Here is a 27312-nt window from a genome sequence, read left to right as displayed (position 1 = left end):
CCGTAAACCAGGCACGGGTAGATTTTGCGCTGTGTGCAGGCGCCAAGTCCCGTTGGAACTTGAAATCTCCATCTCCATAGAGCAGGTCAGCAGCAGGAAGCATGAAGTGCTCTAAAACTTGCTGGTAGACGGCTGCGTTGACCCTGGATCTCAGGAAACAGAGTGGACCGACACCAGCAGATGACATGGCACCCCAAACCATCACTGATGGTGGAAACTTTACACTAGACTTCAGGGAACGTGGATCCTGTGCCTCTCCTGTCTTCCTCCAGACTCTGGGACCTCGATTTCCAAAGGAAATGCAAAATTTGCATGGTTGGGTGATGGTTTGGGGTGCCATGTCATCTGCTGGTGTCGGTCCATTCTGTTTCCTGAGATCCAGGGTCAACGCAGCCGTCTACCAGCAAGTTTTAGAGCACTTCATGCTTCCTGCTGCTGACCTGCTCTATGGAGATGGAGATTTCAAGTTCCAACAGGACTTGGCGCCTGCACACAGCGCAAAATCTACCCGTGGCTGGTTTACGGACCATGGTATTTCTGTTCTAAATTGGCCCGCCAACTCCCCTGACCTTAGCCCCATAGAAAATCTGTGGGGTATTGTGAAAAGGAAGATGCAGAATGCCAGACCCAAAAACGCAGAAGAGTTGAAGGCCACTATCAGAGCAACCTGGGCTCTCATAACACCTGAGCAGTGCCAGAAACTCATCGACTCCATGCCACGCCGCATTAACGCAGTAATTGAGGCAAAAGGAGCTCCAACCAAGTATTGAGTATTGTACATGCTCATATTTTTCATTTTCATACTTTTCAGTTGGCCAACATTTCTAAAAATCCCTTTTTTGTATTAGCCTTAAGTAATATTCTAATTTTGTGACACACGGAATTTTGGATTTTCATTTGTTGCCACTTCAAATCATCAAAATTAAATGAAATAAACATTGGAATGCATCAGTCTGTGTGCAATGAATAAATATAATGTACAAGTTACACCTTTTGAATGCAATTACTGAAATAAATCAAGTTTTTCAAAATATTCTAATTTACTGGCTTTTACCTGTATTTGTATTATGGCCGTCGGCGAAGGAAAAATCCATTCATTAGTCGCACCGTCTTGTAAGTTAATTAAGTGCAGGAAAAAAGTAGCTGCTTCTAGTTTGGAGTTTAGGGTAATTAACCGCGATGCTACAGTGGGAGCGTTATTTGTAACCTAAATGAGCGGGATTGTATCGTGTCTAGTTAGCTCTTTTTGAGGAAGCAGCTCCATTGGACAGAACATTGGGAAAGACCATTTCTCTGAAGCAACGAGGCTAAAAAAGATATATATTTTTATATATGGCTTCCATGAGTCCGTGTGGTTAGAAAAGGTCAGTGTCCGTTTCCGCCCTCCGACAGGATTCGGCTCGGTTCCGTGAACTTAGCTGTGGCGATGTAGAACAGGGCGGGCCCGGGCACCAGGGCCAGCAGCGGCAGGTCCTGCTCCAGCTTGTCCAGGCGCGAGATGGAGATGATGCCGTACGCGTGCAGCAACCAGTGGCTGAACAAGACCACCAGACGCTTCTTCTTGGCAACCAGGTTCTTGAAGGACTGTGAACAGAACACAAAGAGCAAGGAGACAGATTGGCCCGTGACTCTTGCAGACCTCCATGATGTTGAATCATTCTTTAGACTGAAACTAGTTATTATGTCAAATTTATGAGACAAGCGGTAGAAAATGGGTGGCTGGATGATTAATCTACTTGTTCATGTACTGTTAATATCTGGTTATTTTCTGTTTTAACATCTACACTTCTGTTAAAAGGTATCAATCACTTATTCTTCTCTTGTTTGATACTTTACATTAGTTTTGGATGATCGGTCCATATCTCTTTGTTTTGTCCTGTCTACACTTTTTTGAAGCCTCTTTCTTTGCGCTGTCCTCCAAATCTAAACATCAGACATGGAAATGATCAGCTGGACTCTTGACTCAATTGACAAAAAAAAAGAGGTTCTGGGGAGCCTGGCTGCCCCGATGGAACCATTGCTGCGGGGTACGTGACCGAATCCTGGGACGAATGGAGAATCATGTGCCTCTCAGTCCTTTCCACCGAGGACGTGGAAGACATCTACCTATTTGGAACCGTGATCGCGGGCCACCTGCTGATTGGGCTGGGCATTGCTCTGGTGTATCGTCAAATTCGTAAGACGATGGCAGCCACTCAAGGAGCCCAACGGCTGTTCGTCGCAATGGAAGGTTTGGGTCGGGCTGTGGGATAATGATAATAATAATAATAATAATAATCCATCCATCCATCCATCTTCTTCCGCTTATCCGAGGTCGGGTCGCGGGGGCACCAGCCTAAGCAGGGAAGCCCAGACTTCCCTCTCCCCAGCCACTTCGTCCAGCTCTTCCTGTGGGACCCCGAGGCGTTCCCAGGCCAGCCGGGAGACATAGTCTTCCCAACGTGTCCTGGGTCTTCCCTGCGGCCTCCTACCGGTCGGACGTGCCCTAAACACCTCCCTAGGGAGGCGTTCGGGTGGCATCCTGACAAGATGCCCGAACCACCTCATCTGGCTCCTCTCGATGTGGAGGAGCAGCGGCTTTACTTTGAGCTCCTCCCGGATGGCAGAGCTTCTCACCCTATCTCTAAGGGAGAGCCCCGCCACCCGGCGGAGGAAACTCATTTGGGCCGCTTGTACCCGTGATCTTGTCCTTTCGGTCATAACCCAAAGCTCATGACCATAGGTGAGGATGGGAACGTAGATCGACCGGTAAATTGAGAGATTTGCCTTCCGGCTCAGCTCCTTCTTCACCACAACGGATCGATACAGCGTCCGCATTACTGAAGACGCCGCACCGATCCGCCTGTCGATCTCACGATCCACTCTTCCCTCACTCGTGAACAAGACTCCGAGGTACTTGAACTCCTCCACTTGGGGCAAGATCTCCTCCCCAACCCGGAGATGCCACTCCACCCTTTTCCGGGCGAGAACCATGGACTCGGACTTGGAGGTGCTGATTCTCATCCCAGTCGCTTCACACTCGGCTGCGAACCGATCCAGTGAGAGCTGAAGATCCTGGCCAGATGAAGCCATCAGGACCACATCATCTGCAAAAAGCAGAGACCTAATCCTGCAGCCACCAAACCAGATCCCCTCAACGCCTTGACTGCGACTAGAAATTCTGTCCATAAAGGTTATGAACAGAATGGGTGACAAAGGGCAGCCTTGGCGGAGTCCAACCCTCACTGGAAACGTGTCCGACTTACTACCGGCAATGCGGACCAAGCTCTGGCACTGATCATACAGGGAGCGGACTGGATTATATATATATATATATATATATAATAATAATAATCAGTCTGGGGTGATTTCTGAACTGAATCGCAAGATGGATCACATCATGGAAAAGCTGGTTGAAAGGGAAAAATTGGATATGAGGGCCGGCATGGATTAGAACAGACAAGCCATTGCAATACCGCCATTTGCTGGGCCGGTATTGCGTAGTGGGTAGAGCAGTCGTGCCAGAAACCTGAGGGTTGCAGGTTCGCTCCCTGCCTCTTGACATCCAAATCGCTGCCTTTGTGTCCTTGGGCAATACACTTCACCCTTGCCCCCGGTGCCGCTCACACTGGTGAATGAATGATAGCTGGTTGTCGGAGGGGCCGTCAGTCTACCCCAGGGCAGCTGTGGCTACAAATGTAGCTTACCACCACCAGGTGTGAATGAATGATGGGTTCCCACTTCTCTGTGAGCGCTTTGAGTATCTAATAATAGAAAAGCGCGATATAAAATCGAATCCATTATTTATTATTATTATTATTGTAATGTCTGCTCGCGGAAAAACGAAATCCGAATCTACGATTTGACTCCCTCGAATGGCCTTGATGCAACAACAGGAGCAGGCTGTTATGAAAACACCCCCCGAGGACTCCTGAATGATGGACGCTTTTGACCTCCCTCCCTCCTCAACGACACCTGGAGTGGAACTTTTGCTTGCATGCAGAACGGCCCCAGGCCTATGGACACTACATCAACACACCCAAGACAATGGCCATACACCCCCCCCCCCCCAATCCCTTCCACCCCCCACCCCCACTCCACGCCTTCACCACCGCTTGATTCCCCTTCGGGGTGATGGACGGCTGGCAGCGCTTCATAGCAGCAGTCAACCTCCAGGGCCCCAACTCCCCTGTTTTCTGATAGTACTGACAATAACCATATGATTGTTGTGATATAGTACGCAGGCATGACCTACTTCTTCCTGAAAATAGCCTCATTTCTGTGTAAAATGTGTTGGTTAGTGATTTGTTATTGACAAAACGCTTGTCTATTCCGCTATCATGGTCCCAGACCTCAACCCCTAGTAAGAGGCAGTGGAGGTTTGAAGTTTTTTGGAGTAGCCCAGTCTATCCAGCCCGGTTTGGCTGCATATCTGGCAACCTCAGTCAGGGAGAGAGGGGGAGGGGACTACAGAATTTTGACCGTGATGGCAGTACCATTTCTGGCCACATTATTACATATGGCTCCTTTAAGTTCTTGCGTTTATGGTGCTCCTTAGAGAGGCTTAGCAAACATTGCCATTGTGTTAAAAAAACAAGGTTTCTACTATGCAGAAAGTTATTTTCATTTCACAGAATAAAGGACGTTTTCAAACTGTGTTCATTCCATTCTTATTTCTTCAAATTGCTTTATAATGTGATAAGGACATTTAAATATCATAGACCTTACCTGTATTTCAGAGGCCGACATGTACACGGCCAAAGTGACCAGAGACAGGACCAGTATGATGTAGGGAAACGCATAATCTGAAACAAACAAATAGGAATGATGTCAGTGGTAGTAGTAGTAGGGGTATTACAGTAACCGTACATGTATTCCTATTTCATTATCAGATTTTTGGGTATGGAACATTCAGATCAGTACAGTAGCAAACCGATTTTCCCCATGTTACGTCTTAAAGGAGAACAGCACTCTTGCACGATCACTGTGTAAGACAAAAACTTTTTTTGATGCATTATAATTTGTGACATAAGGCAAGTACAAGGTGGCTAACCATGCAGCTAATGGGAGTGACCTATTGCGTCCATAAAACCCTGCGTTGGGTTCAAACACCGATGGCATCTATTAAACAGACAAGAAGCAAGGAATTAAACAGAGACAGGATTCAATTTAGCTCAATGAGGAGAAATGTCTGGGCTGTGCTCTTGTACAGCCTTCCACCACGCTCTGACGAATGGATTGCACGCCTCCTCTTTTATTTGGACTTTCCCTGATTACATGGCAACAGCTGTTTCTAAGGGAGAGGGGGTCGTAAACAGCCGTTGCCCTCGACCACAAAACAGTTCAAAGAAAAGATGCCTGTAGCTTGAGTCAGGTCCTGCTTCCTCTCCGCTTTGTAGATCTCAGGTCAAGACAAGATCTTCGCATCGTACACAGTGGAGTTTTACAAGCCTTTTGCTTGGTAAGATCAAAGACAGCTTTTGTCTGCTCGCCAGGAACAGAAAGTTGTGTGATAACTTACATACAATTATTCTGACACCCTTGTAAAGTAAAACATCCCAAAACCGCCAACAATACTCCATTTACGTATCGTAATCTGCATATTAACCAAGTATTAGCGATATTGTTATTATAAGCCTATACGCAGAGGAAGTACTTTTAGCGGCGTCATGATCACAGTCATGATAACTCGCTTATTGAAATACTGAGCCGGTGAGCTGCTGCATTGCCTCTGAATTGGCCAAATTAATTCTAGATCATGAATCATGCCTGAAGGTTGTGGCCATAAACCGAGAAGTTGCTCAACTTTGACATTCCACTTAGACAAGGGGATCGTGAGAAAAAACACTTGATAAGCCCACTTTGTTTTGTTTTTTTGACTAAACATCTCATCAGTCGGCATCCTACTTAGAGCCCACATTGTACAGTAAGTGATTTATTATGTTCGTAGTTTGTATTTCTTTTTACAGCTACTTGCTGGATCTGTTCGTCACTCAGCTTTGAAAACTTGTGGCTCATCCTCGGTTTATTCAGGCTCAAAAATATAAGGTTTTTGAGCATTATTTGTGCCAAACTAGTGGTTGTTGTCTATCTTTAAGTCTGTCATGATTAGTAGTTGTTGTTGTTGTTGAAGGAAATAGCGAACGTTGTGATGCGTCTGTGATATTAATGCGCTGCCATATGCTTAAAATGACCAAAGTACGTAAATATTACATGTCATGTGTTACAACATTACATATGTACTTACAGCGTGTACAAAAAACGTTGTTGGATGTTTTTTGGAGCGCTTTATAAGCGGAATAGAGCGAATTCTATTGCCCACGTTGCCACCTCGTACTTGTCGTTTATTACAAATTAGAATTAGGGTTGCAAAATTCCGGGAATATTCAAAGTCGGAAACTTTCCATGGGAATTAACGGGAAATTAATAGGGGATAAATATTGAATGCAACATGCTAGATCTTGCAGCATGATTATTAGCTAAAACAACCTGATTTAATGCAAATTCGGTAGAATTTCAAACCCTGCACAGTGCATTCCTCCATCACATGTGCAGTGCATTCTTCCATCACATGCACAGATAATTCCCAGCATGCTACACACTACAGCAAGGCTATTGAGGGCCACACTAGTATTTGACCCCAAGGACTTCATCCAATCAGGTAAGTGTTGATGGGGTAAATATATTTGATCTATGGTATTTAAGTGGAATAGAGGTGTAATTGCTTGTTACTCTATGACTTACACTCAAGCTAGCTAGCTCTTCATGTACTTGTTCAATGATTTTGGGGCCAATATCTCTAGATAGCTAGGTTTATGTACCACCACAGTCTCATAATGAACCCAAAATATTTCACCGTTAGCCGTGATGCTAATTTTCTCTATGTTAAATCCCATTCATTTATGCTAACATTGCTAGCGATCCAAATGTATCTTTTTTGTGATCTGTAAAGTTCCACTACTAAATCAAAAGGTGTAGTTTCCTCTGCCTTCTGTTCTGCTAGCCATTCTGTTGTCATCCAAGTATGTAGCTTATAGTTTGATTCAAGCATGCTGATTGAGTGTTCATTTATTCATCTAGCCCAGGGGTGCTCACACTTTTTCTGCAGGCGAGCTACTTTTCAATTGATCAAGTCGTGGGGATCTACCTCATTCATATATATAATTTATATTTACCTATTTATGAAATATATGTTTTTGTTAACAAGTTAAAGGTGTTTAATGATAATGCAAGCATGTTTAACACATATAGTTAATATTGTTAATACATTAAAGGTGTTTAATGATAATACAAGTATGTTTAATACATATAGTTAATATTGTTAACAAGTTAAAGGTGTTTAATGATAATACAAGCATGTTTAATACATATAGTTAATATTGTTAACAAGTTAAAGGTGTTTAAAGATAATGCAAGCATGTTTAACACATATAGTTAATATTGTTAACAAGTTAAAGGTGGTTAAAGATAATACAAGCATGTTTAACACATATAGTTAATATTGTTAACAAGTTAAAGGTGTTTAAAGATAATACAAGCATGTTTAACACATATAGATTCCTTTCTTTCATGAAGACAAGAATATAAGTTGGTGTATTACCTGATTCTGATGACTTGCATTGATTGGAATCAGACAGTGGTGCTAAAAACGTCCGCATTTTCGAATGGAGGAGAAAAAAAGTCCTCCTTTCTGTCCAATACCACATGAAAGTGGTTGGTTTTTGGCATCTTATTTGTCCAGCTTCCGTACTCCTTTGTATACACTTTACAAGAAATACATTGTCGGCAAACTCCGTAGCTTGCTAGCTTGTGCACGCCAGCTTTCTGAGACTCTTATTTTGGTAGCGCAGGCAGGATGAAGCAGAGCTTTTATTGTGCAACTGTGCAGTCGGTCTTTGGAGTTTTGACGACAGGTACGGCGCCAGAGTCTGTTGAAATAAAGTGTTTCTCGCCTTCCTGTCGGTAATTTTAATGAGCTGGCAGCAGCCAGCGTCATCTCAGAAGACCCTCGGGTGCCGTGAATGTCAATCAAGTGACGAAAGTGACGTCATAGTGAAGATTTATGATCGCTCATTTTTAGGACTATTTTTTTAATGCCTGGCTGGTGATCGACTGACACACCCTCCGAGATCGACCGGTAGGTAGCTCGCGATCGACGTAATGAGCACCCCTGATCTAGCCTATTTCTATTCATTTGTCCATCAGTCAAATATTTTTTAAAGACTACTCCAATTGTTTAGCTGACTATTTATATCTGTGTGTGGCATTGCATTAGTGTTTTACAAGAATAAATAAATACAAAGAGAATAATGCCACGTATGATGTGTGGAGACATTTCACCCCAACCAATGTAGGCAGAAAGGCTGTGTACATTAGCAAATACTGTGCAAAGAGCTACGTCTAAAATGGCACAAAGATGCAGCAGCATAGAGACAAGTGCCCAATAATATATCATTATTGTAATTCCCAATTCATTCCTATATATTCCCATTCATTCCCATGGACGGTGTCCAACTTAGAATAATCAAAAAATGGTCAATATTTCCAAACTTCCCGAGCTTAACTTCCCGTGGTAAATTTCCAAAAAGTTTCCGGAAATTTACCGGAAACTTTCCACCCCTTTGCAACCCTAGTTACTAGAGATGTCCGATAATGACTTTTATTGTCCAACTCTTAATTACCGATTCCGATATCAACCGATACCGATATATACAGTGGTGGAATTAACACATTATTATGCCTAATTTTGTTGGGATGCCCCGCTGGATGCATTAAACAAAGTAACAAGGTTATTGGACCTGGTTCTAAGAACCCTTTAAACAATCTAATTTCATTGACAACCAGGTCTGGTGAAGATAAGGTCCTTTTTTTTAAATATATTAAATAAAATAAGATAAATAAATTAAAAACATTTTCTTGAATAAAAAAGAAAGTAAAACAATATAAAAACTGTTACATAGAAACTAGCAATTGATGAAAATAAGTAAAATTAAGTGTTAAAGGTTAGTACTATTAGTGGAGCAGCAGCATGCACAATCATGTGTGCTTACGGACTGTATCCCTTGCAGACTGTATTGATATATATTGATATATAATGTAGGAACCACAATATTAATAACAGAAAGAAACAACCCTTTTGTGTAAATGAGTGTGAATGAGGGGAGGGAGTTTTTTGTGTTGGTGCACTAATTGTGTTTTTTATGTTGATTTAATTAAAAAAAAAAATTAAATTAAATTACTTTTGGTAACCGGTACCGATAATTTCCGATATTACCTTTTAAAGCATTTATCGGACGATATTATCGAACATATCTACTAGTTACTAATAAGCAATAATTCTGAGGTTATTGAGGGAAGACTCTTAGTTAATGGCTTACTGGTTGTATAATAAGGCCATGCAGAATAAGGCATTAATAAGTACTTAATAATGACTAATTAACAGCCAATATGTCATACTTGCCAACCCTCCCGGATTTTCCGGGAGACTCCCGAAATTCAGCGCCTCTCCCGAAAACCTCCCGGGACAAATTTTCTCCCGAAAATCTCCCGAAATTCTGGCGGAGCTGGAGGCCACGCCCCCTCCAGCTCCATGCGGACCTGAGTGACGTGTTGACAGCCTGTTCACATGTCCGCTTTCCCACAATATAAACAGCTAATGATCGAGGGCGAGTTCTTGGTTTCTTATGTGGGTTTATTGTTAGGCAGTTTCATTAACGTCCTCCCAGCGCGGCAACAACACACAACAACAGCAGTCAAGTCTTCATCTACCGTAAAGCAGTTGGTCTGCCGTAAACAGCAATGTTGTGACACTTTTAAACAGGACAATACTGCCATCTACTGTACATGCATATGTGACCCACCCATAATGTGTCACATGTTTGTGTTGATTTCTTTATTTTATTTTGTGGTTTGAATTCGTTTTTGGAGCTGTCATTACACATTTATCAGTATTCACATTGGTCAGTAGTAGGCAGTAGGGCGTTTCTTCCCAATTGAATGCTATCACCTGCAGACCGGAAGTGTCTTGTCATTCTGATGAGCGCGACCAGTCTGTGAACAATTGAAACGTCCTGTGTGCTTTTTCCTCCTGTATAACAGGTTAGTTTTGGTGAATCAACTCACTGAATAATATCCATGTGATCTTTATAAGTTTAAGTACACATTCTGATGGTGGAGCCTAACTCTAAAGTGTTTGTGAGTTGTAATTCGTATTTGTGAATGAATCCAGTGCACAGCTGCAGTAATCAATACAAAAAGGCGACGTGAGTGCGCCATGTTTATATAGGAACTTCTGATCCTAATTCAGACTCCCAAATTAGAGATCCCGTTTTCTTATTGATTTTATAATGTATATTTGTATAATGTGTGTGTTCTGAAATAGTGACAGAGAATAGAACAAGGATGGACAATTGAACCCTTAACTCAACAATGAGTAGATGAGTGTTATGTGTGTGTATATGTGTAAATAAATGAACACTGAAATTCAAGTATTTCTTTTATATATATATATATATATATATATATATATATATATATATATATGTAATAAAAAAAAATAAAAATAAATATATATATATATATATATATATATGTAATAAAAAAAAAAAATATATATATAGCTAGAATTCACTGAAAGTCAAGTATTTCTTATATATATATATATATATATATCTTAACCACGCCCCCAACCACGCCCCCCGCCCCACCCCCGACCACGCTCCCCACCCCCTACCTCCCGAAATCGGAGGTCTCAAGGTTGGCAAGTATGCAATATGTTACTAATTTGCATGTTAATAAGCAACTAAATAATGGTGAATATGTGTTCCCCATACTAAAGTGTTACCAAAATCTCTGATGACGGTAAGCATTGTGAACATTAGCCATTAACTGCCTTTAAAAAAAATTTTTTTTCAACAACATTGCTTACTGTTACCAAGCGGTTATTACCAAACGGAATCTTAATCCAGAAACCAAACTTTGCACCCCATTTAAGGCACATAAAAACTATTTACCTGTAATAACTCGCACAAAAACATCCCCAAACACTTTCTCCTCCATTTCCCCCTTCTTTGACAAGACTATTGTTCCCCAGCTTGGTAGTTGTTGTGAGCGAGGGTCTGAGGAAGGGAATGGTACTCACAGAGAAGTCCTCCCCCGACAGCCTGCAGCACCGTGAGGATGGGGAAGAAGTACAAAGCAGCGTAGATGCTCTTGAATCTGTCCGACTTGCCCAGACCACATGCGATCTTCTTAACGAGTAGCGGGCGCAGCAGCATCATCAGGACCAAGCAGAAGGCGTAGTAGATTAGCACGATTGTGTATCTGGAGAAAAAACACATGAGAAACACGTTCATGAGATATATTTTGTTCAGTTTTGACCATTTTGAAAAAAAATGACACCCACTTTTTCTTATCCAGTAATAGATCCGTAAACCCACCAATCATCATTGATGTAGTCCAATTCTCTCTTTCTCTTTTGTAGCATGTAGCTTAGCTGACACAAAAGCCGTGACCGCCCTCGTCATTTGCCGTAATGCCCTAAAAAGTTGACCAACATCTGCGGCAAGAACAGCCCTTGACTCTTTACTTGTTAATGGACGAGGGATGTAACAATAAACGGTATAATGATCATTTGCGATAAAATTCCAGACGTTAGAAATACCGTCTAATTTTTTTAACTACCGAAAACCCGTCATTTATTATTTTTATTTATTTTTGGGGGGCGACTGGTGCAATGGACGTCGAGTGGATCTAGCATAATAGTGTGAGAGTCTAGTCCATAGTGGATCTAACATAATAGTGAGAGTCCAGTCCATAGTGGATCTAACATAATAGTGAGAGTCCAGTCCATAGTGGATCTAACATAATAGTGTGAGAGTCCAGTCCATAGTGGATCTAACATAATAGTGTGAGAGTCCAGTCCATAGTGGATCTAACATAATAGTGTGAGAGTCCAGTCCATAGTGGATCTAACATAATAGTGAGAGTCCAGTCCATAGTGGATCTAACATAATATTGTGAGAGTCCAGTCCATAGTGGATCTAACATAATAGTGTGAGAGTCCAGTCCATAGTGGATCTAACATAATAGTGGGAGTCCAGTCCATAGTGGATCTAACATAATAGTGTGAGAGTCTAGTCCATAATGGATCTAACATTATATTGTGAGAGTCTAGTCCATAGTGGATCTAACATAATAGTGAGAGTCCAGTCCATAGTGGATCGAACATAATAGTGTGAGAGTCCAGTCTATAGTGGATCTAACATAATAGTGAGAGTCCAGTCCATAGTGGATCTAACATAATAGTGAGAGTCCAGTCCATAGTGGATCGAACATAATAGTGTGAGAGTCCAGTCCATAGTGGATCTAACATAATAGTGTGAGAGTCCAGTCCATAGTGGATCTAACATAATATTGTGAGAGTCCAGTCCATAGTGGATCTAACATAATAGTGTGATAGTCCAGTCCATAGTGGATCTAGCATAATATTGTGAGAGTCTAGTCCATAGTGGATCTAACATAATAGTGTGAGAGTCCAGTCCATAGTGGATCTAACATAATAGTGTGATAGTCCAGTCCGTAGTGGATCTAACATAATAGTGATAGTCCAGTCCGTAGTGGATCTAGCATAATATTGTGAGAGTCTAGTCCATAGTGGATCTAACATAATATTGTGAGAGTCCAGTCCATAGTGGATCTAACATAATAGTGAGAGTCCAGTCCATAGTGGATCTAACATAATAGTGTGAGAGTCCAGTCCATAGTGGATCTAACATAATAGTGAGAGTCCAGTCCATAGTGGATCTAACATAATAGTGAGAGTCCAGTCCATAGTGGATCTAACATAATAGTGTGATAGTCCAGTCCGTAGTGGATCTAGCATAATATTGTGAGAGTCTAGTCCATAGTGGATCTAACATAATAGTGTGAGAGTGCAGTCCATAGTGGATCTAACATAATAGTGTGAAAGTCCAGTCCATAGTGGATCTAACATAATAGTGTGAGAGTCCAGTCCATAGTGGATCTAACATAATAGTGAGAGTCCAGTCCATAGTGGATCTAACATAATAGTGTGAGAGTCTAGTCCATAGTGGATCTATCATAATATTGTGAGAGTCTAATCCCTAGTGGTTCTAACATAATAGTTTGAGAGTCCAGTCCATAGTGGATCTAACATAATAGTGTGAGAGTCCAGTCCATAGTAGATCTAACATAATAGTGAGAGTCCAGTCCATAGTGGATCTAACATAATAGTGTGAGAGTCTAGTCCATAGTGGATCTAACATAATATTGTGAGAGTCCAGTCCATAGTGGATCTAACATAATATAGTGAGAGTCCAGTCCATAGTGGATCTAACATAATTTGTTTTCTTTTGTATTATTTTTTCAATGAATGAAGTAACATTTATGAGAACCTTTTTCCAAAACACAATATAGAACGTGAGATATAACAGGATCATGCATGCGTTAATCATTTGTTTTCAAAACGCTTACAAAAAAGTGGGACCCCAAACGTTTACCGTGGGACCCCATTTTTATGACTTGATGGGGTCCCTGGGACTCCATTTTGAAAATTCCTAGCTCCATGTCTTCCTTTTCTATGAGCATCATTGTAGGCACAGACTGGTACGGTCTAATGGAGGGTTTAATATCTGGTTACATTCTGAGTTCCTGCGAGTTGACTTGAAAACAAAAAGAGCATGTGTTGGTTTCAAGAGGCAGGACTGTGGTTGGTACTTACAGTGGGTAGACAGCCTCCTGGGTGCAGTGTAACGTGTTGATGTAGTCTGGACTGGGATTGTAAAGCATGGTGTACCAGTCTGACAGCATCTGGACCCGACAGGAGTGGATAGTGAGCATCCCGACGGGCTCGGTCACCAGCAATGTGAACACAACCGACATGCTGCACTCCACCATGGCAGTGATGTGTTGCAGGAAAGCACTGGAACTGACCACAGAACAGTCACCTGGATAGTTATGCATCCATGTATTGTTCAAGAACATGCAGACACTTCAAAACAATGTGCATCCATCTACCCATATCATTATTTAGATGTTTTAGTCAAGTCGTGGAACGGTAGACCAGCTGTATACTCTGGGCAGGGTCCTTGAGGGTGCATGGGAGTTTGTCCAACCAGTCTACATGTGCTTTGTGGACTTGGAGAAGGCATTCAACCGTGTCCCTTGAGAAGTCCTGTGGGGAGTGCTCAGAGAGTATGGGGTATCGGACTGTCTGATTGTGGCGGTCCGCTCCCTGTATGATCAGTGTCAGAGCTTGGTCCGCATTGCCGGCAGTACCGTAAGTCGGACCCGTTTCCAGTGAGGGTTGGACTCCGCCAAGGCTGCCCTTTGTCACCGATTCCGTTCATAACTTTTATGGACAGAATTTCTAGGCGCAGTCAAAGCGTTGAGGGGATCCGGTTTGGTGGCTGCAGGATTAGGTCTCTGCTTTTTGCAGATGATGTGGTCCTGATGGCTTCATCTGGCCAGGATCTTCAGCTCTCGCTGGATCGGTTCGCAACTGAGTGTGAAGCGACTGGGATGGGAATCAGCACCTCCAAGTCCGAGTCCATGGTTCTCGCCCGGGAAAGGGTGGAGTGCCATCTCCAATTTGGGAGGAGATCTTGCCCCAAGTGGAGGAGTTCAAGTACCTAGGAGTCTTGTTCACGAGTGAGGGAAGGGTGGATGGTGAGATGGACAGGCGGATCGGTGCGGCGTCTTCAGTAATGCGGACGCTGTATCGATCCATTGTGGTAAAGAAGGAGCTGAGCTGGAAGGCAAATCTCTCAATTTACCGGTCGATCTACGTTCTGTCGGAGGCAGATATTTACATATATCCGAATTTTAGTGTTACTTATTTTCTTTCATAGTCATATATGAAAACAGCTCGTGTTTTCCATTTTATTTTCTTTCTTTTTCTCAGCAAGTAAACTGTGTGTGTTAACCTTGAGTTCTTTGGAATGTGTTTTGACTAGGGAGACGATGTGCATGTATTTTGACTAGGGAGAGGGGAGAAGAGAGAGGGTTTTGGGGTTGGGAGGAAAGACCATTTTGGCGGGGCGATAGAATGTTCTATGCTGGACTGGTCTGAAAGTATATCTGCAAAGCTTTGAAAATATACAACAAAATACCTATTCTGTCTCTGGTGGTTTTTGAACTCAGCTTTAAGTGTCGTAAAAAGCTTGGGAGCGACTTGTGACTTGATTTCCCTGGGAGGAACAACTGGTCCAAAACGCAACAGTTCCCATCCTCACCTATGGTCATGAGCTTTGGGTTATGACCGAAAGGACAAGATCACGGGTACAAGCGACCCAGATGAGTTTCCTCCGCCGGGTGGCGGGACTCTCCCTTAGAGATAGGGTGAGAAGCTCTACCATCCGGGGGGAGCTCAGAGTAAAGCCGCTGCTCCTCCACATGGAGAGGAGCCAGATGAGGTGGTTCGGGTATCTGGTCAGGATGCCACCCGAACGCCTCCCTAGGGAGGTGTTTAGGGCACGTCCGACCGGCAGGAGGCCAAGGGGAAGACCTAGGACACGTTGGGAAGACTATGTCTTCCGGCTGCCCTGGGAACGCCTCGGGATCCCCTGGGAGGAGCTGGACCAAGTGGCTGGGGAGAGGGGAGTGGAGGAGTTTAAGTACCTAGGAGTCTTGTTCACAAGTGAGGGAAGAGTGGATCGTGAGATCGACAGGCGGATCGGTGCGGCGTCTTCAGTAACGCGGACGCTGTATCGATCTGTTGTGGTGAAGAAGGAGCTGAGCCGGAAGGCAAAGCTCTCAATTTACCGGTCGATCTACGTTCCCATCCTCACCTATGGTCATGAGCTTTGGGTTATGACCGAAAGGACAAGATCACGGGTACAAGCGAACGAAATGAGTTTCCTCCGCCGGGTGGCGGGTCTCTCCCTTAGAGATAGGGTGAGAAGCTCTACCATCCGGGGGGAGCTCAGAGTAAAGCCGCTGCTCCTCCACATGGAGAGGAGCCAGATGAGGTGGTTCGGGCATCTGGTCAGGATGCCACCCGAACGCCTCCCTAGGGAGGTGTTTAGGGCACGTCCGACCGGCAGGAGGCCAAGGGGAAGACCCAGGACACGTTGGGAAGACTATGTCTTCCGGCTGGCCTGGGAACGCCTCGGGATCCCCCGGGAGGAGCTGGACCAAGTGGCTGGGGAGAGGGGAGTGGAGGAGTTTAAGTACCTAGGAGTCTTGTTCACGAGTGAGGGAAGAGTGGATGGTGAGATCAACAGGCGGATCGGTGCGGCGTCTTCAGTAATGCGGACGCTGTATCGATCTGTTGTGGTGAAGAAGGAGCTGAGCCGGAAGGCAAAGCTCTCAATTTACCGGTCGATCTACAATCCCATCCTCACCTATGGTCATGAGCTTTGGGTTATGACCAAAAGGACAAGATCACGGGTACAAGCGAACGAAATGAGTTTCCTCCGCCGGGTGGCGGGGCTCTCCCTTAGAGATAGGGTGAGAAGCTCTGTCATCCAGGGGGAGCTCAGAGTAAAGCCACTGCTCCTCCACATCGAGAGGAGCCAGATGAGGTGGTTCGGGCATCTGGTCAGGATGCCACCCGAACGCCTCCCTAGGGAGGTGTTTAGAGCACGTCTGACCGGTAGACCCAGGACACGTTGGGAAGACTATGTCTTCCGGCTGGCCTGGGAACGCCTCGGGATCCCCCGGGAGGAGCTGGACCAAGTGGCTGGGGAGAGGGAAGTCTGGGCTTCCCTGCTTAGGCTGGCGCCCTCGCGACCCGACCTCAGATAAGCAGAAGAAAATGGATGGATGGATGGATGGAAATATTTGTATAGGCCCCTGTCAGGTAATGACTAAATGCATGGAGGAGGGAGGTGACACGTTTAATAACTAATGCAAGACTAGATCATTGGGGATTTTTTTCCTCCCCACAATTATTTTCAACAGTAATCGTGAAATAAGAGACGTTCTCTCGGTGCGTTGCAATGACGCTCACCTTTTTTTCCCCGAATACCACTCAATGAAGAACCAGTGCAATACGAGAGGCAACATGGCCATGAAGCCCAGGTAGAGCCAATCATAAAGCTCGGGGAACTCGGTGCAGCGTTCGCACACCTTCTGGTTGTTGGCCCGCTCTCCACGAGGACAAACCTGCGCAAAAACACAAATAGCGTGTGTTCATGTGTGTAATACAGTCATGGGAAGGCATGTGTGCTACTTTCAAGGCAGAACCGTGATGTAATCATCATGATTGATTGGAAGGATACAGTGACACAGGGGTGTCCAAACGTCCTGACTGGGGGGGCCAGAAAAATGTGGCCAAGGGCCGAAAGCCCACTGCATGCAAAGTAACTATGTGTACTAGAGATGCGCGGCTTGCGGACACAACCGCGGAGTCCGCGGATTATCCGCGGGTCGGGCGGTTGAAATAAAAAAAAATTAGATTTTAAATAGATTCAGGCGGGTGGCAGTTAAACCAATTCGGAAATATACAGGTAAAAGCCAGTAAATTAGAATATTTTGAAAAACTTGATTTATTTCAGTAATTGCATTCAAAAGGTGTAACTTGTACATTATATTTATTCATTGCACACAGACTGATGCATTCAAATGTTTATTTCATTTAATTTTGATGATTTGAAGTGGCAACAAATGAAAATCCAAAATTCCGTGTGTCACAAAATTAGAATATTGTGTAAGGGTTAAATTTTGAAGACACCTGGTGCCACAAACTAATCAGCTGATTAACTCAAAACACCTGCAAAGGGCTTTAAATGGTCTCTCAGTCCAGTTCTGAAGCCTACACAAACATGGGGAAGACTTCAGATTTGACAGCTGTCCAAAAGGCAACCATCGACACATTGCACAAGGAGGGAAAGACACAAAAGGTTATTGCTGAAGAGGCTGGCTGTTCTCAGAGCTCTGTGTCCAAACACATTAATGGAGAGGCAAAGGGAAGGAAAAACTGTGGTCAGAAAAAGTGTACAAGCGATAGGGATCACCGCGCCCTGGTCAAGATTGTGAAAAAAAACCCATTCAAAAATGTGGGGGAGATTCAGAAGAAGTGGACAGCTGCTGGAGTCAGTGCTTCAAGATCCACCACCAAGAGACGCTTGAAAGACATGGGTTTCAACTGCCGCACACCTCGTGTCAAGCCACTGTTGACCAAGAAACAGCGCGAAAAGCGTCTCACCTGGGCTAAGAAAAAAAAGAGCTGGACTGCTGCTGAGTGGTCCAAAGTCATGTTTTCTGACAAAAGCAAATTTTGCATTTCCTTTGGAAATCGAGGTCCCAGAGTCTGGAGGAAGACAGGAGAGGCACAGGATCCACGTTGCCTGAAGTCTAGTGTAAAGTTTCCACCATCAGTGATGGTTTGGGGTGCCATGTCATCTGCTGGTGTCGGTCCACTCTGTTTCCTGAGATCCAGGGTCAACGTAGCCGTCTACCAGCAAGTTTTAGAGCACTTCATGCTTCCTGCTGCTGACCTGCTCTATGGAGATGGAGATTTCAAGTTCCAACAGGACTTGGCGCCTGCACACAGCGCAAAATCTACCCGTGCCTGGTTTACGGACCATGGTATTTCTGTTCTAAATTGGCCCGCCAACTCCCCTGACCTTAGCCCCATAGAAAATCTGTGGGGTATTGTGAAAAGGAAGATGCAGAATGCCAGACCCAAAAACGCAGAAGAGTTGAAGGCCACTATCAGAGCAACCTGGGCTCTCATAACACCTGAGCAGTGCCAGAAACTCATCGACTCCATGCCACGCCGCATTAACGCAGTAATTGAGGCAAAAGGAGCTCATATTTTTCACTTTCATACTTTTCAGTTGGCCAACATTTCTAAAAATCCCTTTTTTGTATTAGCCTTAAGTAATATTCTAATTTTGTGACACACGGAATTTTGGATTTTCATTTGTTGCCACTTCAAATCATCAAAATTAAATGAAATAAACATTTGAATGCATCAGTCTGTGTGCAATGAATAAATATAATGTACAAGTTACACCTTTTGAATGCAATTACTGAAATAAATCAAGTTTTTCAAAATATTCTAATTTACTGGCTTTTACCTGTAGAATAGTAGTGTTTTGAAAAAGAGAAAGGTGATGTCTCAAATTAAAGCAGACCAATTTACAAAAAAAACTGCGTAATTCAATCAGTGAATTCAAAGATGAGTTTCCATAATAAGAGTTAATTCTTTAAAAAAAATAAGAAGTTATACTTACGCCACAGTCTCTCTCAACAGAACCGTTGAACAGTATCCTGCCACAGTACAAGCCTGGGCATGTTGCAGTCATGGCCACAGCTTCTGGGATATAATATTACTGCACGTTAATCCAAAATCAATTATACAAATCTACTGAATATATTGCAATTATTGTTTTCCTTTGGACAAAATTGTTACAGCAATGACACAAATACAATGAACCAAATTATAGTAACAAAACACTTAGAATGATGTTGATTTCAGAATCAGAATCAGAATCAGCTTTATTGTCATTACGCAAGGTAACGAGATTGAGGCCATTCCATACAGTGCGATGTGTGCATGCTAGAAAAACAATGTGCAAATATATAGAAATATAAAAAATGTAGAAGTGCAATGAATATGGTGTGAAATGAATATATACATGAAAAAACAAAACAAAAACAGGGTGGTTGGTGGAATGGGTTATTGCACCGAAGAGAAGGCAGTTATGAGGGACAATGGGGCGGTCCGTTCAGGATGGTTATGGCCCTGGGGAAGAAGCTGTTCTTTAGCCTGTTTGTTTTGGTTTTAATGCACCTGTAGCGCTTCCCAGAGGGCAGCAGGTGGAACAGGTCAGAGCCAGGGTGGGTGCTGTCCTTGATGATGGCACTGGCTCTGTTGAGGCAGCGGGAGGTGTAGATGTCCGTCAGAGAGGGGAGAGGGCGGCCGATGATCTTCTGAGCCGTCTTGACCACTCTTTGCAGCCTCTCCCTGTCTGCTGCAGTGCAGCTGCCGTACCATACCGTAATACAGTAGGTCAGCAGGCTCTCGATGGACGAGCGGTAGAAGGTCAGCAGCAGGTCAGGCTTCAGGTTGTACTTCCCGAGGACTCTAAGGAAGTGTAGCCGCTGCTGAGCCTTCTTGATGATTGATGTGGTGTTGACTGTCCAGGAGAAGTCATTAGAGATGTGGACTCCAAGGTACCTGAAGGTGTGGACCCTCTCTACACGCTCGCCGTTGATGTAGAGGGGGGCAGGGTTGGTGCTGCTCCTCCTGAAGTCGACGATGATCTCTCTGGTCTTGCTGGTGTTGAGAGTGAGGTTGTTCTCCGAAGACCAGGCCGTCAGCTTCAGGACCTCCTCTCTGTAGGCAGCCTCGTCACCCCTGGAGATGAGCCCGACCACTGTGGTATCGTCGGCGAACTTGACGGTAAGGTTGTCACTGTGGGCCGGACTGCAGTCATGGGTGTAAAGGCAGTAGAGGAGGGGGCTCAGCACACAGCCCTGTGGGGAGCCGATGCTCAGCGTGCGGGAGGATGAGAGGTGCGGGCCACGTCTCACATTCTGGGGTCGGTCCGTTAGGAAGTCCCTTATCCAGGCGTTTGTGAGAGGGGGGAGGCCAGGAGTGTCCAGTTTATTGCAGAGTCTGTCCGGGATTATTGTATTGAAGACAGAGCTGTAGTCCACAGAGAGCATCCGGACGTAGCTCTGCTGCTGCTCCAGGTGGTTCAGAGCAGAGCAGAGCTACGTCCGGATGCTCTCTGTGGACTACAGCTCTGCCTTTCTTAGGACTTAATGAAAATATATATGAATATAAAATGAAAAACCTTTACATTTTATGTGATAAGACTGCAGATATTATTGGTGTAATAGAAAACTTTCAGATGATTATTTCGCTGTTTGTTCAAGCATTGTTGATCTAACTCCATTGCTGATTAAAAAACAACAACGTACTAGTAAGGAAGACGCGACATTTTAACTGTAATAGGGTTGCGGATATATGTAAATATCATTATTGTGTGAATGCTCCAAAATGTTCTACACCAAAATGTATTTATTTATTATTATTATTATTATTATTCGACAACTTATTCTTCTTCTCCAGATTTTAGCGTGTTCTACCTTCCACATTTTTCACCCGATTCAAAGCGATCCAACTTCAAACTGTTCAGCCTATTCGGGAATCGTGGGCTTTCCCTTAAAGGGGAACATTATCACAATTTCAGAAGGGTTAAAACCATTAAAAATCAGTTCCCAGTGGCTTATTTTATTTTTCGAAGTTTTTTTCAAAATGTTACCCATCACGCAATATCCCTAAAAAAAGCTTCAAAGTGCCTGATTTTAACCATCGTTATATACACCCGTCCACTTTCCTGTGACGTCACATAGTGAAGCCAACACAAACAAACATGGCGCATAGAACAGCAAGCTATAGCGACATTAGCTCGGATTCAGACTCGGATTTCAGCGGCTTAAGCGATTCAACAGATTACGCATGTATTGAAACGGATGGTTGTAGTGTGGAGGCAGGTAGCGAAAACCAAATTGAAGAAGAAACTGAAGCTATTGAGCCATATCGGTTTGAACCGTATGCAAGCGAAACCGAGGAAAACGACACGACAGCCAGCGACACGGGAGAAAGCGAGGACGAATTGGGCGATCGCCTTCTAACCAACGATTGGTATGTGTTTGTTTGGCATTAAAGGAAACTAACAACTATGAACTAGGTTTACAGCATATGAAATACATTTGGCAACAACATGCACTTTGAGAGTGCAGACAGCCCAGTTTTCATCAATTAATATATTCTGTAGATGTTGGAATAATTGTTTGTAAGTTATCACAAAAGAAACGTTGTATTACATTATGTTCCTGATAAGAAGATGAAGGCTGTCTTTCGAGGCCTAACAAGAGGAAGAAGGCTTGTGAAACTCCACTGTGATTTCAACACGGACAGATGGCAGGATCAGCTCAACTTCCAGAGGAACTCTCTTTGAAGTGTTAAACGAACTCTCTTTGAAGTATTTCACAAACTCTCTTCCAACTATTTGGTAACCGAGGTCAACGCTATTTACGACCCGCTGCCCTCTTGAAGTCGCTGTGGTCAGGAGACGGGAGGGGTTATCCATTGTCCTCCAACACCTGCCCCAGCTGGATCCAGGAAGAGCCCAAGCCCGAGACATCCTCTTCTTGGTCTTCAATGCGACCGAAAACAATGACTGTTTTACATACTTCCTATTCCTGCTGAGACATGTGTTGGTGCGTGAACATTGAATATCTAAATAAAAGAGGAGACGAAAACCTTCTTCGTCAGAGCGTGGTGCAGGACTGTACAGAGAGTGCAGTGGCCATGTCTCTCCTCAATATTGAGTCCAAATTGAATTCTGTCTCTGTTTGATTCCTTGCCTTTTGTCTTGTTTAATAGATGTCCTCAGTGTTTGAACGTGACAGTAGACATACCCTCATCCGCTCTCTTTTCCTGAAAGCTGATCTGTCCAGTTTTGGAGTTGATGTCAGCAGGCCAGGGAAGCTAGGGTCGATATTCTTCTCTCGATCATCTTCGGTGGCATAAGGGACGGTGTGAGCCAAGACATCCAGGGGGTTTAGCTCGCTCGTCTGCGGGAACAAACTGCCGCCATTGCTTGCCGTGCCAGCGAGGCCCTTTGTCCCTGAATTGCTCACACACTCCGGCAGATTCAATGGGGGTCTGGCGGCAGATTTCTTTGACTTTATGGTTGGAAATGCATCTGCTTTGAGTGTCGCAGGATATCCACACATTCTTGCCATCTCTGTCGTAGCATAGCTTTGGTCGGTAAAGTGTGCGGAACAAACGTCCAATTTCTTGCCACTTTGGCATCTTTGGGCCACTGGTGCAACTTGAATCCGTCCCTGTTGGTGTTGTTACACCCTCCGACAACACACCGACGAGGCATGATGTCTCCAAGGTACGGAAAACAGTTGAAAAAACGGAAAAAAACAGAGCTGATTTGACTCGGTGTTTGAGAAAATGGCGGATTGCTTCCCGATGTGACGTCACGAATATTAGAAAGGCGTTTAATTCGCCAAAATTCACCCATTTAGAGTTCGGAAATCGGTTAAAAAAAATATATGGTCTTTTTTCTGCAACATCAAGGTATATATTGACGCTTACATAGGTCTGGTGATAATGTTCCCCTTTAAGTACAGTCAAGGAACATATGCATTATACAGTCTCTTCTCTACCAACTTGTCCAGTCTGTTTGCGTCCCTCGCTCTCAGCCCGCTGTCCCAGCAGGCCACGGCGTACAAGAAGGCATCCGCCACCACCGACTCGTAGAACATCTTCATCATCTTTGTACGGACGTTGAAGGATCCTAGCCTCGGCAAGCAATGGCGGCAGTTTGTTCCTGCAGACGAGCGAGCTAAACCCCCTATCGACCCTAGCTTCCCTGGCCGGCTGACATCAACTCCAAAACTGGACAGATCAGCTTTCAGGAAAAGAGCGCGGATGAGGGTATGTCTACAGAATATATTAATTGATGAAAACTGGGCTGTCTGCACTCTCAAAGTGCATGTTGTTGCCAAATGTATTTCATATGCTGTAAACCTAGTTCATAGTTGTTAGTTTCCTTTAATGCCAAACAAACACATACCAATCGTTGGTTAGAAGGCGATCGCCGAATCCGTCCTCGCTTCCTCCCGCGTCGCTGGCTGTCGTGTCGTTTCTCATATCAAACTCTTTTGGCTGTCTTTTTGACACTTACCCTCCACACCCTGGATTATAAATAATGTAAATAATTCAATGTGATTATCTTGTGTGATGACTGTATTATGATGATAGTATATATCTGATAGTATATATCTGTATCATCAATCAATTTAAGTGGACCCCGACTTAAACAAGTTGAAAAACTTATTGGGGTGTTACCATTTAGTGGTCAATTGTACGGAATATGTACCGTATTTTCCGCGCTATAAGGCGCACCTAAAAACCACAAATTTTCTCAAAAGCTGACAGTGCGCCTTATAACCCGGTGCGCTTTATATATGGATTAATATTAAGATTCATTTTCATAAAGTTTCGGTCTCGTAACTACGGTAAACAGCCGCCATCTTTTTTCCCCGTAGAAGAGGAAGTGCTTCTTGTTCTACGCAAGCAACCGCCAAGGTAAGCACCCGCCCCCATAGAACAGGAAGCGCTTCTTCTTCTACTGTAAGCAACCACCTGCCCGCGTAGAAGAAGAAGAAGGGCGCGGATATTACCGTACATTTCATTTCCTTTGTGTGTTTACATCTGTAAAGACCACAAAATGGCTCCTACTAAGCGACAGGTTTCCGGTTCATGAAAAGACGCAATCTCTCCATCCGCACACGGACTACTATTTCACAGCAACTGCCTAAAGACTTTCAAGAAAACTGGCTACTTTCCGTGCATATTGTAAAAACAAGATAGCTGAAAAAAAGATCCGGCCAGAGAACATTATCAACATGGACGAGGTTCCACTGACTTTTGATATTCCTGTGAACCGCACTGTGGATACAACGGGAGCATGTACGGTGAATATTCGCACCACAGGGAATGAGAAGTCATCCTTCACTGTGGTTCTAGCTTGCCATGCTAATGGCCAGAAACTTCCACCCATGGTGATATTCAAAAGGAAGACCTTGCCAAAAGAGACCTTTCCAGCCGGCGTCATCATAAAAGCTAACTCGAAGGGATGGATGAAGAAAAGATGAGCGAGTGGTTAAGGTAAGTTTACGCGAAGAGGCCGGGTGGCTTTTTTCACGCAGCTCCGTCCATGTTGATATACGACTCCATGCGCGCCCACATCACGCTGGTTTTTAATATATTATTAAAGTTTGACTGACCTATCTGACTGTTTTTTTGACATTCCTTTAGCGCAGTTAGATGCGGCTTATAACACGGGGCGGCTTATAGGTGGACAAAGTTTTGAAATATGCCGTTCATTGAAGGCGCGGCTTATAACCCAGGGCGGCTTATGGTGCGGAAAATACGGTAATGTAAATAATTCAATGTGATTATCTTGTGTGATGACTGTATTATGATGATAGTATATATCTGATAGTATATATCTGTATCATGAATCAATTTAAGTGGACCCCGACTTAAACAAGTTGAAAAACGTATTGGGGTGTTACCATTTAGTGGTCAATTGTACGGAATATGTACTTCACTGTGCAACCTACTAATAAAAGTCTCAATCAATCAATCAAAACACATAGAATCATCATACTGCTGTGATTATATGCATCAAGTGTTCATTCAAGGCTAAGGCAAAATATCCAGATATATATCGTGTATCGCAATATGGCCTTAAAATATGTCAATATTAAAAAAAGGCCATATCGCCCAGCCCTAGTTCAATGATGCCATTTCTGTTTGTCATGTATAATTTTGTCTATTTTGTGTTTATCCTTGAATAAACAGGTCAGTTTCTTGTTACCAACCATTGTGTATTATTCAAACTCCCCTAATTCAGCTGGCTAGTTGTTATCAAGAGTACTAAAACCCTTTTCAACATGATTCTGACAACTAAGTAGGCTAAATAACTTCAAACTTTAATACATGCTCGGATAGGCCAGTATCGGTATCGGTCAGTATCGGATCGGAAATGCAAAAACAATATCGGTATCGGATCGGAAGTGCAAAAACCTGGATCGGGACATCCCTAGTATCAATACATTCGTAATCTGTTGAATCGCTTAAGCCGCTGAAATCCGAGTCTGAATCCGAGTTAATGACGCTATGGGGCAGGGCCGACATCCGGGCAACTGAGCTACATACGGGTTCTTCGAGCCATAGCAACCTGACTGGCGTTGAAAACAAACCGTCGCCATTACTCTTTAACCTGTCGACCTGCGCTGATTAAACCCGTCATTCTGCCTCCAAAATGCCAAAAAACTGTGTTGTTTTTGGTTGTGCAAACCACAACTGGAAACAGGGAAAACAAAGGTCGTATTTTGTTCTGCCAAAGCGTGCTAAAAGCCCACAGAGACGAGACAAATGGCTCGCAGCTTTACACCGGGAAAACGAGGACGGTTCTCACTGGAGTCCCCCAAAATCCCGGGTCGTGTGTTCGGATCACTTCGTTTCTGGTAAATATAAGGAACAAAAATCCACCTTCTTAACCACAACTTGGCTATACCGTCCATGCTAATGTTGAACCCGTTGAATTTTTACTGAATAACGTTCGACAGCTGAAGTTGTTGTTGTTGCACAACAATAACATACGGTATAAAGGCTATTTCCAGTAATTCAGCAAATAATAAATCATAATACTGAACTGAATTTGAATGAGCTCTCTACAGATATAATAAATATACAGATACTAGTAGTCACCGTGTCATCCTTATTATCATTTATCAACATACCTTGGGTGATTTAACAATTTTTATGTGATTTATTCGTTATATAACAACCGAAGCTAACAACCGACCTGGTGCGCTTGTGAGGTAGACATAAAGATTTCCAAATTCCATGTCCGGCCATTGTGTAGGATTATCAGTCCACGCATCTGCTGGAAGGCGGTAAGGGCAGTCGTTTAATCCAACTACAGAACATTTTAACTCGTATCTTAACCTAGCCTCACTGGAAAGACTATTTACATAATCATACGCCATTTAGAACAGTTTAAAATGCCGTGAAACCTCGTTAAATGCCTTTTCTGTCAATGCTGTGTTCGCTGTGAGCTGGTTTGTTTTCAACGAATTCAATATGGCGACCGCGTTGCTAGGGGATTGGAGGGCGGAAGTGACGTAAGGCCACCCTCGCCTATAGCTTGCTGTTCTTTCCGCCATGTTTGTTTGTGTTGGCATCACTGTGTGACGTCACAGGAAAATGGACGGGTGTATATAACGATGGTTAAAATCAGGCACTTTGAAGCTTTTTTTAGGGATATTGCGTGATGGGTAAAATTTTGAAAAAATATATATATATAATAAGCCACTGGGAACTGATTTTTAATGGTTTTTAACCATTCTGAAATTGTGATAATGTTCCCCTTTAAATGTAGAATATATTTATATATTATATATATAATATATTATATTATTTATTATTATTACTGTCTATTGTGAGCGAACTATGGTGCTGAATTTCCCCCAGGGATCAATAAAGTACTTTCTATTCTATTATATTCTATATCGATGTATCCTGCCCGAGCAAAATTAACGATGCTTTCGGCGAAAGCCGTATAAATTAGTCACTAAAACATGGGATGAAGAAAACATTTATTCCTGACGTTATGTCGAATAACTCACCTATCATGTCGAGGTTGTTTTCCAGATAATTCCGATTGTTGTGTTATTTAATAGTCCTCGCACGTCCAAGGCGGAAGCAGTTTGACGCTGCCGTCAAGCGTTTTTTCTGTCGCAACATCTACTTCTTCT

The 27312-nt window shown here is 43.5% G+C and overlaps 1 protein-coding gene across 3 annotated transcripts; it reads right to left on the bottom strand.

Annotated features, from left to right (window-relative positions):
- Window positions 1–993: 993 nt before the first annotated feature.
- Window positions 994–27312, bottom strand: jkamp (jnk1/mapk8 associated membrane protein). Of its 3 annotated transcripts, none has more exons than XM_061986710.1 (7): window positions 27184–27312; window positions 19182–19264; window positions 16952–17106; window positions 13721–13927; window positions 11120–11301; window positions 4708–4784; window positions 994–1584 (listed from the first exon to the last, which is right to left on the bottom strand). In XM_061986710.1, exons 1-7 carry the CDS (start codon window positions 27188–27190, stop codon window positions 1366–1368), a joined length of 930 nt encoding a protein of 309 aa, XP_061842694.1. In that variant the 5' UTR covers window positions 27191–27312; the 3' UTR covers window positions 994–1365. The 3 variants fall into 3 exon arrangements, with proteins under 3 accessions (XP_061842694.1, XP_061842696.1, XP_061842695.1); XM_061986712.1 differs by having other exon boundaries at window positions 13721–13921; XM_061986711.1 differs by having other exon boundaries at window positions 19182–19261; window positions 27184–27276.

The sequence above is a fragment of the Nerophis lumbriciformis genome, linkage group LG26, assembly GCF_033978685.3.
Source record: "Nerophis lumbriciformis linkage group LG26, RoL_Nlum_v2.1, whole genome shotgun sequence".
Classification (NCBI taxonomy): domain Eukaryota; kingdom Metazoa; phylum Chordata; class Actinopteri; order Syngnathiformes; family Syngnathidae; genus Nerophis; species Nerophis lumbriciformis.
The sequence above is the reverse complement of the archived record's forward strand: the minus strand, read 5'-3'. Positions and strand labels throughout refer to the sequence as shown.

What these genes read in the sequence shown, in the direction of transcription:
- jkamp (XM_061986710.1), bottom strand. An exon ending in TGTCGGGGGAGGACTTCTCT is followed by an intron (nt 4,785 to 11,119) that starts GTGAGTACCATT and finishes TGTTTGTTTCAG; the next exon opens with ATTATGCGTTTCCCTACATC. An exon ending in TGTCGGCCTCTGAAATACAG is followed by an intron (nt 1,585 to 4,707) that starts GTAAGGTCTATG and finishes TTCTGTTCACAG; the next exon opens with TCCTTCAAGAACCTGGTTGC.